This window comes from Gorilla gorilla, chromosome 5, assembly GCF_029281585.2.
Source record: "Gorilla gorilla gorilla isolate KB3781 chromosome 5, NHGRI_mGorGor1-v2.1_pri, whole genome shotgun sequence".
NCBI classification, from domain to species: Eukaryota; Metazoa; Chordata; class Mammalia; order Primates; family Hominidae; genus Gorilla; species Gorilla gorilla.
Window position 1 is genome coordinate 44563550 of NC_073229.2, and position 20256 is coordinate 44583805.

General features: G+C 31.0%; 1 protein-coding gene across 1 annotated transcript in view; it reads left to right on the forward strand.

The window, feature by feature from the left end:
- Nucleotides 1-20256, forward strand: part of LOC109027415 (uncharacterized) — a 104440-nt gene that overhangs the window by 5746 nt on the left and 78438 nt on the right. The window contains exon 4 of the mRNA XM_063707313.1: nt 8128-8192. Coding sequence (XP_063563383.1) covers nt 8128-8192 — 65 coding nt within the window. The remainder of the gene's footprint in view (nt 1-8127; nt 8193-20256) is intronic.

Consider the following 20256-nt stretch of genomic DNA (forward strand, 5'->3'; position numbering starts at 1 on the left):
TTAGGAAAGATACACTCTAATGGAGTTTAATTCTAAAATGTTTAATATTATGAAAATATTATATATTATATGATCATTATAGAAAATTAAAAATATAAGAACATCAGAAGCAAAATAGTCAAAGTCTACCTAAACCCAATTAGAAGTGAATACTATTAATCTTGATTTGCATGTTTCTAATCTTATTATTATCAAATTAATAAACAGCTTTCAGATATTCTGCTTCTCCCTGTTACTAGATCAGGATAATGTCATTTATGTACAGGCATCTCCTGCTTACTCAGTTCAGCATTGATCAATAAATATTTTAGACTTCCATTCAAAACACTTCCATTTTTCTTTTGCCCATATTCTTTTTATTCAGTGCTGCCTGTTTTCAAATACACAACACTTTGTCAAACAAATTCCAACATTAGATTGGATATAGTTGGTATCAAAGTAGTAATACACATTGCCATTCCTAATCCTCAATGCATTGATCCTGAAAATTATTTGTAAGAATAGAAAAATACTGGGTATTTCAAATTAAGTCTCATTTTGTTGCTTACACATGAAAGACTGGAATTAACCAACATAACCATTACAAGGTGATTGAGCAAATGAATAGATGGAAGATATTATAGAAACTTTACTGCAGTTCATCAACCATTGTGGTCATTAGGCCATAGGAAAATACAGTGTGATAGTACCCCTGTCTTCTTTTCCATTTGTTAAGTCTCATATCCAAGTAACAGTGGATAGACCTTATGAGAATACAAAGTGAGATAAAAATAATTTTTGGCTTTTCAATGTATCTTATTTGATCTAAGAGGTATTTCCCCGACTTTGATGCAATAATTATTGTCACAAAATTTGACTTTATTAAAGACCATTTTAAGGATCTTTGCAGCTGACAGCAGTGACTTTTTTACCTCCTACAAAGTTTCAACTGACAGTCTTATTGTCTCTGACTTTCCCAAATTAATGACATAATTAGTCACCAGGGCTTTGGCTGCTCAATAGGGATTTAGTAAGCAATGAGTCATATGTTGGGGAACACTTCAACAAACAAAATGTTGGCAGAGAAAGATGTATGAATCAGCTAGGAAGAAACACTATTCTATCATTGAGGATCTTTCTACTATTAGATATCACAGAAAAATTTTCATAGAGATTACCATATGAGTGAGCCAAAATCTCTAGGAACAAAAAAGCTTAGTATAATTATAACTCCTTGCCATGATTTAACTTAAAAATTTCTTTACTTATTTAGCAATTCTATAAACAAGAATCATTTCTGTTAAGGATACTAAGGAGAGTGTTCCTATTGAATCAGAACATTTAAAAGAAATAATTGAGGAACTCACACATGTAAAACGTCATTAACCAAACTAAAATAAAATGTGAGGGCATAAACTTAACCAGAAATGTTTAAAACCTATATATTAAAAAAACTAGAAAATACTTCTGAATGGCACAAATTTGGACTTGAGCACGGGGAAAGAAATTCCATGCTCTTGAAAAAGCCTTAAAATCATAAATGTGCCAGTTCTTTAAATAAACTTATATCTTCTATGTCATAACAAAACGATATTTTCTAGAATTTCTTTTTCCAGATTTAGAAAAATAGACAAATTACTTGGAGGAATAAAGAAGCAAGAATAGCTAGAAATATCCTATAAAATCATGGAATTTGGAGTCAATACAAAATATTAAGCAATTCTTAAAGCTTCTATGATTAAAATGAGTTATAAATACAGATAGATGAAGATCATATAGAAAATCAAGACATTGACAGATATGGAAAGGTGGTATATAATGAAAACATTTCAGATCAATGAGGGGGAAATGTTAACTGGAAAAGAATATTAAAAAGGCAATGAACTCAATAAGACAACAAGAAGCAAACCACAGAAAAATAACTGGACTGGATTAAAAAGAAAATATTTTAGACACTTCAAAAATAAAATATTCAAATAACCGATGAACTTATTAAAAGGTTTTTATTTATATTGGTTATCTGAAAAAATAATTCAAACCACAATGAGATGTAAGTACTTGTCATTCAGAATCCTGAATTTGAAAGGAATATTTTAGAATTCTAAGTTGAAGAGAAAATGCAAAGTATTGATGAGAATGTTGACTAATTAGAACACTCAAATTGATGTTATTGGCATAACTTAGTTCAAATAATTTGGATAAAGATATGTAGTAGGCCCCAAAATTCTACTTGTAAAGATGGTTTTTCCAGAAATGCATGCATATATATAGCTAAAAAAAAATGTGTACTCATGAAAACACTTTTCAGAATAACACCAAAATAACCCCAAACTGTGGGCCAAAAGTGGACTAAAATACTTATAAAGAGTACAGTAAACAAATAAGTTGTAATATGATCACCTAATAAAATATTAGAGAAGTAAATAGTTTCATTTGCAGGTCATATAATCAATTAGTCTCACAAATGTAATATTAAGCAAAAAAATGTGGTTCAAAACACTACACACACTATTTGATTCCTTAATGATAAAAGTTAAAATAGTGTTATGTTAGGAGGGATGGGTGGAAATCAGGTGTGTGACTATTACATTTTCTTATTCTGGATGATCATAGTATTTTAAAACTCACTAAGCTTTAAATTTATGTGCATTTACCCATGTGTATACAATACTTTAATAGAAGCTTCAAATCAATAAGAAAACATAAAACTGTCTGATGGAAAAATAGCTTGAGGAAATGAACAGGTATAGCAGAAAAGAAGGGCTGCATATAGTTTAAAAACTTGAAGAGATGTGTAATCTCTTTGCAAATAGAAAAACATACGCATTTAAATTGAAATACCATTTTCATGTTCCAAAATTAAAATTATTAGAAATATGATGGTATACAGTGATGGTAATATGGGAGAAAGGAAACGTCCTAGGCAATTTGGCTAAGCTTTTCTGAGAAAGATTTAGGCAATATGCCATTAAGATTTAATGTGAACAAATGGGAAATTTGCCCACATAAATAAATGGAAAGATACTCTATTTTTCAAAATTTAATCTGAAAATACCTAAGCCCCTGATATTTTTCTAAAAACTGGAATATCCCTGTGGTCATTGGATTTTAGAGACATAATTTTCACTGTGATGGTCATAATTTTAAAAGGTTGCATCATCCATTTTTAGTTAACATATATTGTACTAACATCACATATCTATGTAATAGAAAAATAGAGTCAATTCATGTAGGGACAGACATGAAAATGACAAATACATATAGAGATAGAAAGGTATCTTGTGCATTATACTGAGAAAGACAATAGAAATAAACAATTTACATGGGTTGATTTATTTTAATTAAGATATATAAGTGGTTAGATAAATGTTAAATAGGTCAGTGTGTAATTACAGAAAATGACAAATTGTTATGTATGGTACATTTGCAGGCATAACACAGACATTACATTTTGGAAAATTGTGTTCTATGCAACAGTGCCAAGTCTAATGAAAGTAAGAGGAAGAGGAATTCAGCCAAAGTACCAACCCCTGTTATCCATTCCTTAAGAAAGGAACTTCTTTATACACTCAAAAGAGGGGATTCTTTTTAAATTTGTTTCCAGAGGGACATCTGCATACACATACACATACACACACACACACACATACACACACACACACTTACATTATATTTAAATGTGTGTGCATTATATATACATGCATTTATTTATTTTATACGTATGTGTTATCCAGGTCCTATATAGGAACACACACACACACACATTTTGAATCAAACACTCTTTCGTATAATTTTGGTGACAAATGTATGCAGTAAATGAGAATACTTTAACTTTCCAAAAAGCTATTTAAAAGTATAATTTTCAAATAAAATATATGTTTGTATGACAACAGATGATTTTTTATAAATAATATATTCTGCATTATCAATCTGTCACTGGTTTTTATTAAATAAAAAAACCCATAAGTTTGTATGCTCTTAAAATATATATAACATTTGTAAGAATAGTTTTTATGTAAAAATAATTATAGTTCACTATAACTATGTTAAAAATAGACATAGCCAGGCAAGTCGCTCATGCCTGTAACCCAGCACTTTGGTAGGCTGAGGCAGGCAGATCACTTGAGGCCAGGAGTTCAAGACCAGTCTGGCCAACATAGCGAAACCCCATCTCTAATAAAAATACAAAAATTAGCCGGGCATGGTGGCACATACCTTGTAATCCCAGCTACTCAGGAAGCTGTGGCGGGAAGACTGCTGGAACCCAGGAGGCAGAGTCTGCAGTGAGACAAGATCATGCCACTGCACTCCAACCTGGGTAACAGAGTGAGACTCTGTCTCAAAAAAAAAAAAAAAAAAAAAAGAAAAGAAAAAATTAGACACAGATGAAGGGTGTCTTTGATTATGCAAATAGATTACCCATCTTGTACTCACTGTGTTTATTTCAATAAATGATCCACAGAATATGCTACTTTTGATTTATAGTTTTCTTCTCCTTCACCGCTGTGGACTGGGAAAATATTTCTTATTATTTCTGCTGCAGAGTAGCAAAAAATTATGAGCCAGAAGGAAGACCACTACAACAAGCAAAATCTCTGAGTAATCATAAAATGAAGAACTATTTCCTGTTGGGATTCATTGTGAAGAATTTGATTTTAAATTCTTGGTGTTGGCATTTTATTTTTAAAATTTAGCTTTCTTGCCTATTCTGAAATTGTCAAAAATTCAGAAAAACAATCATGATCATTTGCTTGCTGATCAATGGAGACCTAATGATTTTTAGGCTGTGAGACTACAGTAATAAATAAATAAATAATAAATAAAGTTGATACTTCCTTCTATCGAGGGAAATTGAGCATTTTTCTTATAGTCCTAAATCACCAGAGCAAGGGATATATGTAATACTTGAGTGTTGACATTTTATTAATTTTTATATTTAACTAGAGCTGTAAAGTTGAAACAAATGGGTCAATGCAATATCCCATAAAACATTTTAAAAACACAAAAAAGAAATATCACTAAAATTTAAACATAAAAAAAAATACAAAAAAACCCTGAGCTATAGGAAGGGAAGTATCCTCTAAATGCCCAAGTTGAGGGTAGTCCTCTTAGAAAGGCACAGTAAGAAGCAGTGTTTGATGGGAACGTGATTTTTCAAGTATTTTGAATTTTCAAACTCCCCACATTAACTGAGTAAAATGAAAAAAATATATAAACTGCCTCTGAGGCAGAAAAAACATTTGGCATTTTCAAGATAGAATTATAATAAAAATATCTCGCCCCAATAGAATACAAAGAAGCATCCTTAAGCAAATAGAAGGCATCTACGGAAATATCACACTGAAGTTTGAACTAATAAATTATTCATTTAAGATCCAGAAGAAGACAAAGTGTCCTCTTTCACTATTGTTCTCTCTACTGTATGGGAGGAATTAACCAGTGAGACAAATCAAATAAATAAGTAAAACATACACAGTTAAGAAATAAAAAATACAATTCTAAATTTTTAAACAACTCCATTACCTATACATAAACCTCTAGTGACTGTAAAAATCAGCTGCTAGAATAAACTAGTAATTTTAGCGACATCATAGAAAAAATAAGTCAACCCATTAACTTATTTCTATATATTTCCAATGAGCAATTAATGATAAAAATCAAATCCATGTAAAATACTAATAAAAATAAAATATGTATATATGATTTTAACAAATTACATGCAAGATCTCTCTAAATAGGAAACTAGCAAAAGTGTTGGGAGATGTAGGAAAGTTCTAAATAAATGGAGTCACATACAATAATTGATGGTTTTGATGTGTGTCCCTGCCCAAATCTGATATGATGTAATCTCCAATGTTAGAGGTGAGGCCTGGTGGGAGGTGATTGGATCATGGGGTGGATTTCTCATGAGTGGTTCAGCATCATCCCTCTTGATATTGTTCTGATAATAGTGAGTGAGTGAGTTCTCATGAGATCTGGTCATTTAAAAGTGTGTAGCACCTTCCCCTTTCACTCTCTTGCTGTTCTGGCCATGTGATGTGCCTGTCCCCCTTTGCTTTCTGCCATGATTGTATGTTTCCTGAGTCTTCCCAGAAGCTAAGTAGATGCCAGCATCATCCTTCCTGTATAGCCTGCAGAACAGTGGGGCAATTAAACCTCTTTTCTTCATAAATTGTTGAGTCTTCTGTATTTCTCTATAGCAATGCTAGAACAAACTAATACAATAATCATGGCTTGAAAGTTCAGTGAATTTTAGTGTGTAAAAGGTTTTGGTTTTTCCAAATTAATCATTCTAGAAATCCTCACCATAATCACAAAAGATATTTTTATATAAATAGACACACTGATTTAAAAATGTACATTACATCAAGAGAGCAAAAACAAATGATAAAAAGCTGAAAAAAAAGTTGGAATACTCACACTTCCTAACACCATGCAATAACTTAAAGCTATAGTCATCAAGAGAATGTGTTATTAGTATATGGATAAACAATTAGAGTAATGGAATGGAATAGAGTTCATAAATAGATCCATGCTTATATGAATAATATAATATCAAAGATACTGCAGTTATTCAAAGGGGAAAGATAATTTTATTTAACAAAGTGTGCAGAACTACAAGATAAATGTGAAGAAAACAAACCCAAGTCCTTCCTCACAACAAAAGCATGAATGAGTTCAAAATTAAATGAGTCCAAAATATATTATGGAACAATATGTAAAAGTGAAAGCATAGGCTTCAAATATAAAGCACAGAAAATGTCTTAGTAAACTACATGAAAGCATTTCTTTTTATCCAAACTGTGGAGAAATTTCTTTTTATTCAGAAAGCAATAATTATATAATGATAAACTATAGAAATGTATAAATATATTTATACTTTAATGTTTATTTTTAATTACACAATTATATATACTATTTATTATGAATAAGCAAGAATATATAAATACAATGTACAACATAGAAACAAGAGAACAATAAAAACCAACAGATGCTACACAAAAATGATATAATAGCAAATAAGCAAATGAAAAATTTCTTAATATCGTTAGTAATAAAAAATAAAATGAGATAATTATACACATCTACTAGAAAAGCTACTATTTTAAAAATTGTGTTACCAATATTTGGCATAGATGTCAAGAAACCAGAATCTAGAGTTTGCATACATTGACGGTGGGAGTGTAACACAGTACAGCTACTTTGGATAACTAAATCTACCTTACATGTACCAATTCTACCCCTAGGCATTTATCCTAGGGGGGAGAAAAGCATAAGTCTATAAAAAGGCTTGCACAAATACCTTTATTCATTATTGTCAAAAACAGACACCACGCAACTGTCCACCAAGAGCGGCGTTCTCAAGTTCAGCACTATTAGCTGTTGAAGTGGCTTAATTCTTTGTTGTGGGGAGCTATCCTTTGTGGAACCCTGGCCTGTGCACACTCTATCCCCTCCTCCACAAACCTCTGATAACCAAAAGTGTCCCCAAACATTGGAAATGTCCCCTGGCAGGTAAAATGTCCCTCATTTGAGAACGTCTGGTCAAGAGTTTAGTAAATAAATTATAGTGGTATGTCTATGAAATGAAATAATATGTAACAATAAAAAAATGTGCTACTTAAACATACAAGAAATTGTTGAATCTCAAAAATATTATGCTTAAGGAAAAAAGACAAAAAGAGTTCATACTCTATAATTCTACTGATATATAATTGTAGAAAATAAAAGCTAATATATGGTAATAAAACCAGATTAGTACTGGATTGACGATGTGTTGAAAGTCAAAAGAAGAGGCTTGAGATCTCTTTATAGTGTGATAGTTTTACAAGTATATACGTATGTTAATGTTTAAAAATTTCACACCTCAAAAATGTGCAGTATACCAGATGTTAATTATATCTCATAAAGCTATTAAAATTTTATCTCAAAATTATAGCTTTATTGCATTTTAGGGCATTATCCAATTTTGAATCTAATCCAGTTATCATAGCTTAATGCAGTATTATGAAAATAATGCCTATAAAGATCCAGTTCCTCAAACACCCTTGGAACCAATTTTGTCATCTATATTAGTTACCTTGGGCTACTATAATAAAGTAGCACAAGCTGTGTGTCTTTAAGCAACAGAAATTTCTTCTCTCACAGTTGCGGAGGCCAGAAGTCAGAAAACAAGGTGTCTGCAGGACCAACCTCTCCTCTGGATGCTCTAGGTGAGAATCTTTTCCATGCCTTTCTCTTAGCTTCTGATGTTGCCATCAGAACTTCAGATGGTGTTCCTTGGCTTCTGTTAATATTAATACATAAATCCTTTTCAGTCTCAGCTTCTGTCTTCACATGGTCCTCTCCACATCCTATCTGTTTTTGTTCCCTCTTCTTATAAAGATAACCCATGTTATTTTAAGTCCCACCTAAAGACGTAATTTTAGCTTGATTACATCTGCAAAAACTTTGTGTCCAAGTAAGGTTTCATTTACCTTATGTGTATAACTAGGGTTTAAGGCTTGAACATACGGGTTTGGGGAGGGGAACGCAATTCAGACCATGACACTCATTGTTTCACTCATTAATGAGTTAAGGGTGCTTTGATATTATTACATTTGAATGAGAGTGGTTTTTAAAATTACATTTTGTCATGTAGTTTGTTCCACCCTGATGCTTAAAGGGAGTCACCTGCCTCAGCCAATTAAACTATGTTGTCTCTGCAGTGCGTTTTATCACAAGAACATGACCTTTAAGCACAAGAACACCTTGTATTCCACCACTAAAAACAGAAATGACATCTACCTTCACTGCTTCCCTATTTCTCTCCATCTTTACTGACTTGGTATTTTGTTGTTGCTGTCATTTCTGGTTGTTGGTCAATTTTCATTTCTATTCTTATTTTGCTGATAATTCTTATAAATCAGTGCTGAATTTTGTCAAATTATTTTTCTGCATCTCTACAGATGATTATTTTATGTTTTTGTCCCTGTGATAATTTGGTGAATGTCATTGATCAGTTTTTAAATAATGAATATCTTTGCATTTAAGATAATATTTTTCACTATTAATGTTATCTCTGAAATGAAAGCTAAACCTAGTCAATAGATATTAGAGGTGCATGATTTTTAAAATTGTATAAAATTAGATAAAAAATACAAAGAAATAGATATAATTTTAAAACTATGTAAAAATGTAAATGCCAAATGATAGAGCACTAAATGAAGCTTGTAATATTAAATACAATCTTTAGAAACTCTTTTGCAGTGCAGGAAAAAAATAGAACTGAAAACAAAGCAGAAGAAATCGCAGATATAAAATTAAAGAGGATAGAATTAAGCACCTGAGTTCCCATATCTAAAGTGAAAATCTAAGAATTTAAATGTCATTCAAATACAGACTAAAATACAATATAAAATAAAATTTCCTGAACTAATTTTTAAAATACTGTTTAATTTGTAGATAAAAATGCAGACTAATTTTCTGACTATATTACTACAAAAATCTACAAATATTTTTTAACTAAAATTATAAGAAAAACATCCGCCATAAACACATAAGATTAATATTTTCGTTTCTGAAGTATAAAATGTCTGGATAGACTTGAGCTTGTTGCTTTAGTTTTATATGTGAAGACTGGAAAAATTCTGTTTTGTTTTGAAAAATATTTTAAGCTAAAAATGTTGTATTCCACATTTGTTAGGAATGGAAGTCTTTAAAATATGAAATATTTCCAATTGAAGAAAAATAGTGAAAATGAACTATATCTGAATAAGATTAATGAAAATTATATGTTGAAAAAGTAAAATAGTTATGTGTACTAACAGTGACTACTAACCCAACAATATAAAATTAAGTAAAAATATTATTACCATGTTAAATACAAATTAAAATTAATTATAAAAAAGTTAAGATCTATGATTAAAGTATTAAAATAAAATGAGACTGTATTCACAAATTTAAAAGCAAATTGGTGAATGACATATTTTTTGAAATAATAAATTCTTTGGCATATTTTATATTTTTTATTATAAATGAAAATTATTTATTTGAAATATTTAAAGGAACAAAATATTTGCAGCTCTATTTTATTGAGAAAGTAATTACAAAACAAAAACAAGGAGTTTTTGTAATTACAAAAGAATATATTAATATTATTTAGAAGCACAAAACCAGAAAAGCTTTATATTATTTCTAACAATAAGTGTAAACCATCTAATTTTCTGAAAAGGGGTGGAAATAAATATTTAACAAAGAAGATGTTATTCTTAAATTGTAATATGTACATTGCCTAAAAATAAAAAGGTAGTTGAAGATATATTGTGAACAACAAAAAATGAAGAGCTGATAATATTAATGTGCGAAGGAAACTCATAACATATTGTACTAATTATAAATCAGTGTATTGACAAAACCTGAGTCCTCAATTATTATTGACTGTTATTGACATATTAATGATACAATATTAAATATAGAATATAATAAAGCAATTTAGAATAAAAAAGAGAAAGCGATAGACATGAATAGAAACAAAATGCAACTGTTCTATATTAAAAGCCTTTCTAAATTGCTTGTGTTTTTCTAGTGACCTGTTTCGCTATGCAGTGTAGGCTCAGGTGTCTAGATTTTAGTTGCAGATAAACACAGGTAGTATTTTCCAGATCTCAGAATGACCAGTTACATAAAAATAGGCCATAAACCATATATTTCATTCTTACGGTTGACAAACCTCTAATTCACCTGAAAATATTAAAAAGAAAGAAGACAGACGTGACAGTTGTTGGAAGTTGAGGATAAGAAGAAGTTGGCAGAAATAAGCTTTCTTCTTTTGGACAGCAATACATGATAAAAAAAATTAAACTAAATTCAGTTCATTTCCACTAACTGGGACTTATTTAGAAACTTTAAGAAAGTCTTTGAAGAATTTCAATTGAGTAGTAAATAAGGGCCAATTTATTTCATAGTGTGGACTCTCAAGACAATATACAGCAGTGCTTCTCAAAGTTAAACAGTATATGAGTGACCTGGAAATGAAGATGCAGATTTAATAGGGCTGGAGAGAAGTCTGAGATTCTCAATTTCTAATGAATTAAATTACAAAGAGGAGAAAATAAGGTTATTGCTTACTTTATATACATTCAAAAACACAGGCTAATCAAATAATTGTTTAAAGTATTGCTCTGATAAGAATTAAATTACATATTTCATAGGAAACATTTTCTTTACATTCGGATTTTATCTATTATTAGAATAATAATAGAATCTTGACTTTATGTAACTCTATATTCCAAACAACTAGAAACTTTTCGATAGCAATTGTTCACCATTTAATAACATTTTTCCAAGATATCTAATGCACCCAAGGACAAAATAGCTGCCTTCCAGTGATTTCCAATTTATTCAATTTTCAGGCAATTTGTCTGCCCACACAATGACAGATTATAGTTACATTCTTGCCATGCTCCGAACAGCTAAGCCAATTGTTTTCAATCTTTTTTCTTCAGCATCTCCATCTCTTAAAGTACTTCAGAGTAGTTCCTGAAAGGATTCCTCTTTAGTTAAATGGCTATACAGCTCTCCCATCATCCAAAATAATCAGTGGAGAGATAGCAATATTTTTCATTACATTAGGCCAAGTTGCATTGCTTCCTTCATCTTGTAATCTGATCAGAAACACCACAATAGATCCAATAATTGAGTTTAGAGTTTCAGAGAAGTTGGGGTCACAGAACACCTATGTCTATTTTGTAAAGATTATTGCATATTACTGAAATAGCTAGTCAAACACTGCAGTCTGCTTAAAGTATCAAAATAGAAATGTTGAATGCTGTGTCTGCACAGAGTTCATTTAAGCAAAGAATCTACTAGGCTCTTAAGTCTGTTAATGCAAATTCCTGAATACAGTTGACCCTCCATACCTCCATTGTGGGTGGATTTAACTAACCATGAATCAAACATATTTGTTAAAAGAAATACCAAAAATAATTTTTAAAAAGAAATACGACAATAAAACAATGCAAATAAAAAACAATCCTTGTAACAATTATGTGCATAGCATTTATATTGCATTCAGTACTATTAATGTAAGTAATCTGGAAATGATATAAAGTATACAAGAGGGTGTGTGTAAGTTATATGCAAATACTAGCCCATTTTATATAAGAAACTTGAGCATCTCTGGCTTTTGCTATGAAGGGATGATGGTGGTAGGATTGGTAGTGGTCCTGGAACAAATCCCCAGCAGGTACCAAGGGGGACTGTAGACCCCAAAGCTGTTTAGGAATGAGTCACAGCAGCAGGATTGAGGTAGGAATGCTCCCCACAGAAAACATCAACCACCTATTGATTTTTGAATCTGCTCCTCTCAGGCATGCCTTCAAATGCTATAACCTGGAGATTCAACTCATTTTCATGCTGCTAGGTAGGAATAGGTGATTCAGTTCCCCAAGAAAGTGACAGAGATCCCTGAAATATAGATTTAAAGTTACATAGTGTCAAATGCTAGTCATTTTCTTTTTGCTCGATGGTATCCTCTCAGAAAAACCTTTTATAATATTTCTAATTCATTTACCAGATTTATAGAATCATCAAATTATCTATCAATGTGTTTTTCAAATATTTTGTGAAGTGGCTAGGGTAACAACCTATTGTTCGAACGTATTTTATGAAGTGGCTAGGGTAACAACATAATGTTCGAACGTATGTTCGTATTTAAATACAAATGTATTTTGGTTGAGTGATTACTCAAGGTCACTGAGGAATCCACAAGGTTAACCTCCTGACTCTAGAACCATTGTTATATAGAGATATATAAATAGCTGGTTTAATATTATAGGCTTAGCAAAATATTTAATAAATAAGGTCTTAGTAAAACAACACACATGTATTTATCCACTTATTTAATTTTGTTTTTCCATTTCTTCTGAACATAAGTTCCTGAGGACACGGGCCTTTTTTCACAGTTCATTTTTGGATTCCAACATCTAGCCAGTACTTTGCAAAGAGCACTGAATTTGAAATAAATTTCTCAGTTAATGATTTGAATCATATAAAATATTTAGTAAATTTGAAAACTAGTAACTGTGTCAAGTGATTAAAACAAACATACTAGAGGGTAATAATCCCCTGCCCCTTGCCTTCTTCCTTTACATCCACTTCATTTTTATTCTTGTCTACTTCCCCTGCCCCACCCAGGAAACGTGGTTAGCCCATCAACTGCAAAGATTGTTCTCATATAATATTGTTCTGATGGATAATGAGACTCTGAAAGTGGAACATAAACAGATAAAACAAAAACAAACAGAAAAGAACCCAAAAACCTAAACTCAACTTCAGTTAAAGCAGAAAATATCTGTCCAGCCTAAACCAGGCATACTCAACTTCCTCTTCTTCTGTTAGAAGCCTGATCCTACTTCAGTCTGGAACCACCTAGTCTTCAGGTTTGCCTGGTGCTCACCAGCTGAAGAAATCCTTTAACGACCTTTATTCTGTCAAGTAAATTGTTTTCTTTTGGCAACTTGCATGTTATTTTTTAGGTTTTCATTTATTTATTTTTTTATATTTAAAGTCATATTTTTTTCCTTTTATTCACTTTGCTGGTCTTTCTCACTTTGATTTTTTTTTTGCCTTGTTTTGCATTTGTTTACTTTAACATTTTTTGTAACTTATCTCTTTTATTTTGGAAATTATTCACATTATCAGTTTTCTTTTGCTAGGCAATTTTGATATTCTAACAAACATTATTAACATAAAATATAAAGTTTATTAACACCAAGCCCAAACAATACAAAGTCTTAGGGCTCTTTAATTGCAATTATTTAAAAATATTTGCTACAAATTGTTCATTATTTTATATTTACATTGTTTTTCTTATTCCCACAAATCACATATTGTTGGTGTGCTTGTTAAATAAAATTGTGATTGCTTATATATATTTTTTCACATCCTTTCTTCTTGTAATATTTTGGAATTTACATCCAGTTAATTATCCTTTATTCTATAGTATATACTGTAAAAGTTACTAGTCTTGCTAGTAAACCCTCAGGTTTTGGATTGTCTGAAGATGTCCCTATTTTGATCTGCTCTTGAATTCTAAATCTAATTGACATAAAATTCTAGATTTGCCATTATCATTTATTAGCCTTTCAAAGATATTCCACAATTTTCTGACTTTCAATATGTTTGTTGGTAAAAATGGTGATTGTTAATTGGCTTGCATATTCTGTTTTGGATATTCCATTGTTTCCTTATAATTTGTTTATAAGGAAACTTATAAACAAATTATAAGGAAACAATGGAATATCCAAAATAAAAAGAATAGTTATGGGTTCATATAGATAATTCTTCAGAATCTACTAATTTGTGTCTTTCTTCTTTACTTCTGTAAACTTTTCAGCTACTATATATTAGAATATTTCTTAATTTTTTTATATTCATTCTGAAATTTCTTGCTGAAATTTGTTCAAAAGGTGAGTTAACGGAGCTATACATTTTTTAGTGTCATGTGCTCTAAATTTCAAAATACATGTATTTTTATTTCAGACAACTTGAGTAACATTTGTGCAAATGTTTTATATACATGGACTTAATTTGGTAAATTTAGGCATGGTGGTAGACAAATTTAAAAATGTATAAAAATCATGGGCAAGCATATGAACATTCTATTTTTGCTACTATAAAAAAATAGCAGACTATCCAACTATTTTATGATACTCAACGATACATCTTACTAAATGGTCATGACTCTTGCCTCTCAGGGTCAGAGTTTGCAATAGTGAAAGAAAGAGAAAGCCATGGAAAAAAAACGGAGAGGGAAAATATTAAGCGCTAGAATATGTACATTGTTTTGCTTGTATAAATTTAGAACATTCAACACATGTTTACAATGAATACATATAAAATACCAATGACATGAGGAGAATTAGAATAGAAATAAATACAAGGATTCTTTCATGATAACTAAAAAATATCAGTGAAGGTTTGTACATAAAATTTAGGGATTTTATATTATTACCTAATACAATTCTGGCTATAACATCACTAAAGGATTGTAAACATCTGCTGGGAAACCTATGGGAAAAAAATGCAAGTGGAACTGGTGTCATACAAACACATTTTCTAATGGGAAGCTTAACTGGTGAAATGTAAGTTGGAAACATTACTAAATTTAGGTCTATGAAAATGTTTTCCCAAATACAATCTTTTCTTGTTGGATAGGAGGTTTTACTGTGATGTATTATTTCTGACAGCCTCTTTTTTTTTTAAAGCAAATGAGTAGAATTAAGTGAATTAATTATCATATCTAACCTGTAAGTACAAATTACTTTCCCTTGGAATTACATAATTGATAATTGTACATCCTTAGATGTGTTTGAATCTGAGATTTACTCTAAACTCAGAGAAAAAAAAAGTGAAATTTTGTTTCCATTGTGACACCTTTGTTTCCTTTTTAAGTTTTCAAAATTTCTTAAAAAATATTTTTCCCTTTCATAATTTATTCAACAAGTATCTATTGTTAGGTGTTAGGAACACAAGACCTAAAACTCCTGACAAATATATTCTATTTACAGGGTCAATTTGTACATTAATAAATGCATATATAATACCAGACAAGATTGTAATGCTAACCAGTTTGACTTTGAGGCACAGTATTCAGAATGTAAATGCCCCTGGAAAAAACATTGAATATAAATGCCCCTGGAAAAAGAATGTAGTTGGAAAAAACATTCTGAGGTAAAATTATGCAATATTGGTATGAATAATTATAGTGACCAGAGGTTCACACATTTTTGTGACATGCCATTGGTAGAAAAAGAGCCATAGCTGAAAAAATATGGCAGTCATAAGATGTCAGTGGAAATGAAGACAAGGATACCTTTTGGTCAATTTTCTTGAAAATACTGGCTTCTTCAACAGTGTAGTTTATTTAAAATTTAGTCCCAGTTCTTAGCAATTATTTATATACTGATGGACTTATATCCAGGGTCTTCTTGAATTAAAAAAAAGTCAAAAAATAATTTTATAAATTTAAAATATTTTAAAATTATGATATATACAATTCTTGCTCTCTCTGTCATATTTTTCCGATTTTTTGTCTGTCTTGTTTTTTCTTGCCTTTTCTTCCTTGTCCTTTCCCTTTCTTTTCTTTTCTTTTTGTTTTCTTTGTCTGGCCTTGCTTTGAGTTTCTTTTCCAAACGAATTTACTTGAGGTGATATTTTTATGCATAATATACACAGCAAATTTCTAGGGCCTCTCATTTTTTACAAATCTTTGTAAGAAAAGGCTATCTATTAACCCAATGACATTGTCATAACCTTTTCTAAATTTCAGTGATATTCAGTTTCTCGCAGCTATTACATTACAAAGTATACCTCAGTAAAAATCTAGTAAGTCACAGGGCTGACGTTGCTCATTGCTCACTTGCCCAAGCCAGAAGCTTAGAATACATGCTTGATTCTTCACTTTCCTGTGGGTTTATGCCAAATCAATTTCAAATCTATAGATCTTATCCTCTAAATAACATACAGCATGCCTACTTTTTTCTCTCTCTCTACTACTGTCACATTAATTCAAAATAAAAAGACTGATGATTCCTAACTTCCTGGCTTCAGTAATTGGCAATGATGACATCACTACTGGAATGAGAAAACTTGGGGATAGTAACTGATATCTGAGGAAAATCAGTCTCCAAAAATATTCTCCCTGCTTCCACTTCCCGCATCCCTTATTCACTTTTATTTTTTCCCAGCAGATTCTACTGTAGTGGAAATTAGGCCATATTTCTTCTCCTTTTAATATTATTCAATGGATCTCCATGTCACACAGAATACAATCAAAGTCTTTATCTCAACCTATAAGGCCATGTATAATTTGTCTATTTTTATCTCTTAATTTTCTCAAATCACTAGCTCATTATGGCAAGCAAAACTGCTCTTAATTCCTCAAAATGTTCCTGGCTTACACTGTTTCAGGAATGGTGCATATGCTTTCAAAGTCTTTTCTCCATCTTCTCTTTAGTAACCTCTTCTTATAATTCAAGGTTCTGTTTAAATGGCACTCCCTCACAGAAGTCTTCCCTATTCTACGTGGATCTTCACTACTTATTTTCTGAGGCCCTTTTTGTTGTTGCTTTCCTGTGAAACACTTTTCACAATTGGAAATAATTTTATTGATGTGTGTGTTTATTTTCTCATGTATGTTCAATACAGTGGGGCCATTTCTCCCTCCTCGTAATTGTATGTCTGATGCCAACACAGTGACTAGTAGGGAGAAGAAATTCGATAAATATTTTCTAATGAATGGATAAAATTTTTCGATGAATTAGTGGCTATATTTTTGACAGCATACCTCAGTTACAATCTACTCCAGATTGTATCCTTCTGAAACTATTATTTTAAATACAGTTTGAAGTACTTCTGCTTTTATTATTTTTCTATTCAATTATCTTCATAAATTACTGAACATATAATTGTATAAAGATGACTTCCAGTTTTGTCTTAGAAAATTATGCAGAAAAATCTATCTTACACATAAAAAGAAATAAATTTTAACTTACAATGTGAATTTTTTATGATAATTTAAGAAGCTTTTTAATGAGCTTCAACACAAGGAACAATAATTAACTAGCTCTGTTTTGAAAAAAAAGATTTTTTATCTCTTTTGGATTTTAATGTTTTCTGCAAATAACACTTTCTCCAGATGTCCAATATCCTATCTATTCTGTAAAGTTTTCTTTTTCTATTATTTTGTTCAAACTCATCTGTACACAAACGTACATTTTAACTACATTTCAGGGAGATGGCCCTTTGTGTGGACAATATCATATTGTTGGACCACAGCTATGAATATGCTTCTGAGGATATTGCCAATTTCTTTTGCTAAGCATTACCTTGGTCTTAGTAATTGTTCTACTTATGCAGGATAGAAAGTGAAAATGCCAAGTCAACTGTACGATTAAATGTGCTCAAGAGACAGACATTCAGATATCTAAATGTTAACTTTATTAGAAATAGATTTTAGTAGTAATAATTAGTGATCACACTCCATATGCATGATAAAATTGATGAAAAAAAAGTTAGGTAAACGTGAAATCTGCATATCTACGAAATTGTTTAAAATTTATACAAGACAATTAACTTCTATTCATCCTTCTGATAATAGCTCAAATAAAGCTTTCCCTGAGAAGCCTAGCCTGAATCCCTTTACTGAATTTAGTGACCCAGTTATTAGCTCTGCCTTTTCTCGTTGTAATCCTTGTAACAAGTTTTTAAAATGGATAATCTTGATAGATTATAAATCAAATATATCGACATCCTTCTCCAACCATTGCCTTCAACCAACAACTCAAAGGTTTTCTTTATTTTAAGCTTTTTGATATTAAATTCTAATCTGACCTAAAATCATTTGTTAGTGAAAACTTATTTGATCACCTTTGAACTACTGAGAGTTTTATTCTCCAAATACACTGAGGATATATAACGGGAATATGTATTTTATCATGAGTTCTATCCCAAACTCTATGAGTGTTTCTGAGCATACGATCTGTTATAAATTCCAATCTCAGGAGTTTCAGGTAACAAATGTTGGGCTTGAACAGCACATATATGTGAAAACGTTATGCTCTTTATTTTTAAATTTGTTTAAAAAATACATATCATCTGATTTTGTTACTAAAAGTATGATACCTCATCTTAAAAAGCCAGGTTTCTTTACATTCCATCAATTAAATTGGAAATAACTTCCATCAAGTGGTAAGCTTGGCAGAGGCCAGGGACAATTTTTTATTCTTCATTGTCTCTATGAACATTGTCCAGTATTTGGCACAAAGTAACTGTCTGCAGTATGACTAAATTAACAAAAAGAAGGAAGGAAAGAAGGAAGCAAAGAGGGAAGGAAGGAAGCAAGGAGGAAAGAAGGAAGGGGAGAAGGAAGGAAGGAAGGAAGAAAGGAAAGAACGAAGGAAGGAAAAAAGGGAGGGAGGGAAGGAGGGAGAGAGGGAGGAATGGTAAACAGATTTGACTCAATTTAATACCTGAACTTTAGAATATGACTATATAATATACATATTAATATTACATATGAATATTACATTCATATATATTCACATTGTACAAAAATTTAGACATTGTATATTATATATATATAATATATGTGTATGTACATTGCAGCATTATTGTATCTAGAAAAGAGAATTTGAAATATGTGAGGTTGCTAAGATCTCATATAAATATGTAATCTATTAAATACCAAAATATTTTCTTTTGAAGAATTTTAAAATAATGTCCTGTACTAAGATCACAGAACAACTTAGCAGGAGTCTTTATTGATTTTCCTTATTTTTATTGTGAAGATTTTTCAGACATAATGAAAATTTAAAAGAATATTTCACACAAGATTAATATAATATCCACCTATATTTAGTAATTGCTAATATATTACCATATATTACTCATCTCACTAAATATCTCTTTAGATAGGTAGAATCAGGGATATCTGAATATTTTGGCCCAAAACATTTCAGCATGAAATTCCAATAAATTAGGGCATTCTCCCACAGTGCCAATGGGTAAGATTTATTTTTTACTGCTGGACTGAGACAGCTCTATAATTATCTCCCAGAACATCTGAAAGTCTGGTACTGATTCCTGGCCAAAATTAGGGCAAGATTAAATACAGTCTGTTTAAAGTTTGAAACTCCTGTGGCTAGTTATGTATTGATGGCTTACACCTGGTATAACCAGGCATGCAGCCTGACAAAAGGTTCACCTGGAAATTTGGGAGACCTTGCTTCTAAGTCAAAATTCCTCACAAAATCTTGATGGATTGTATTTCAGAGATGAAGTATGTCCTATGCAAACACACATACACAACACACAACACACACAATACAACACACACACACACACACACACACACACACCCCACACACACACCCTTACAGCCGTGGATAGAAGCACCTGAAATGTTTGCCAGAGTCTATGGTGCTTGCCTGCCCTTGCTTTCTTTTACTCCATCATCCTCTGCTGCTGTATTAAAAGCCTCATGTGCATATGCTCTACAGAGTCTTATGAGTCTTTTCAGTATCCCAAACTGTGAAAACACTGACAATAATCATTTTAACAACTATGAAAATTTTATACTAATTCCATAATATCTAATGTGTTCTCTACATCCACCTTTTCCTAGTTCTTCACAATTCTCCCTTATATACTTCTAAAAAATAGTACCTCATCAATTTCATATTTTACATTTGTTTGGTAAGTCATCATATCATTTTGTCTTTTTATCTATAACAA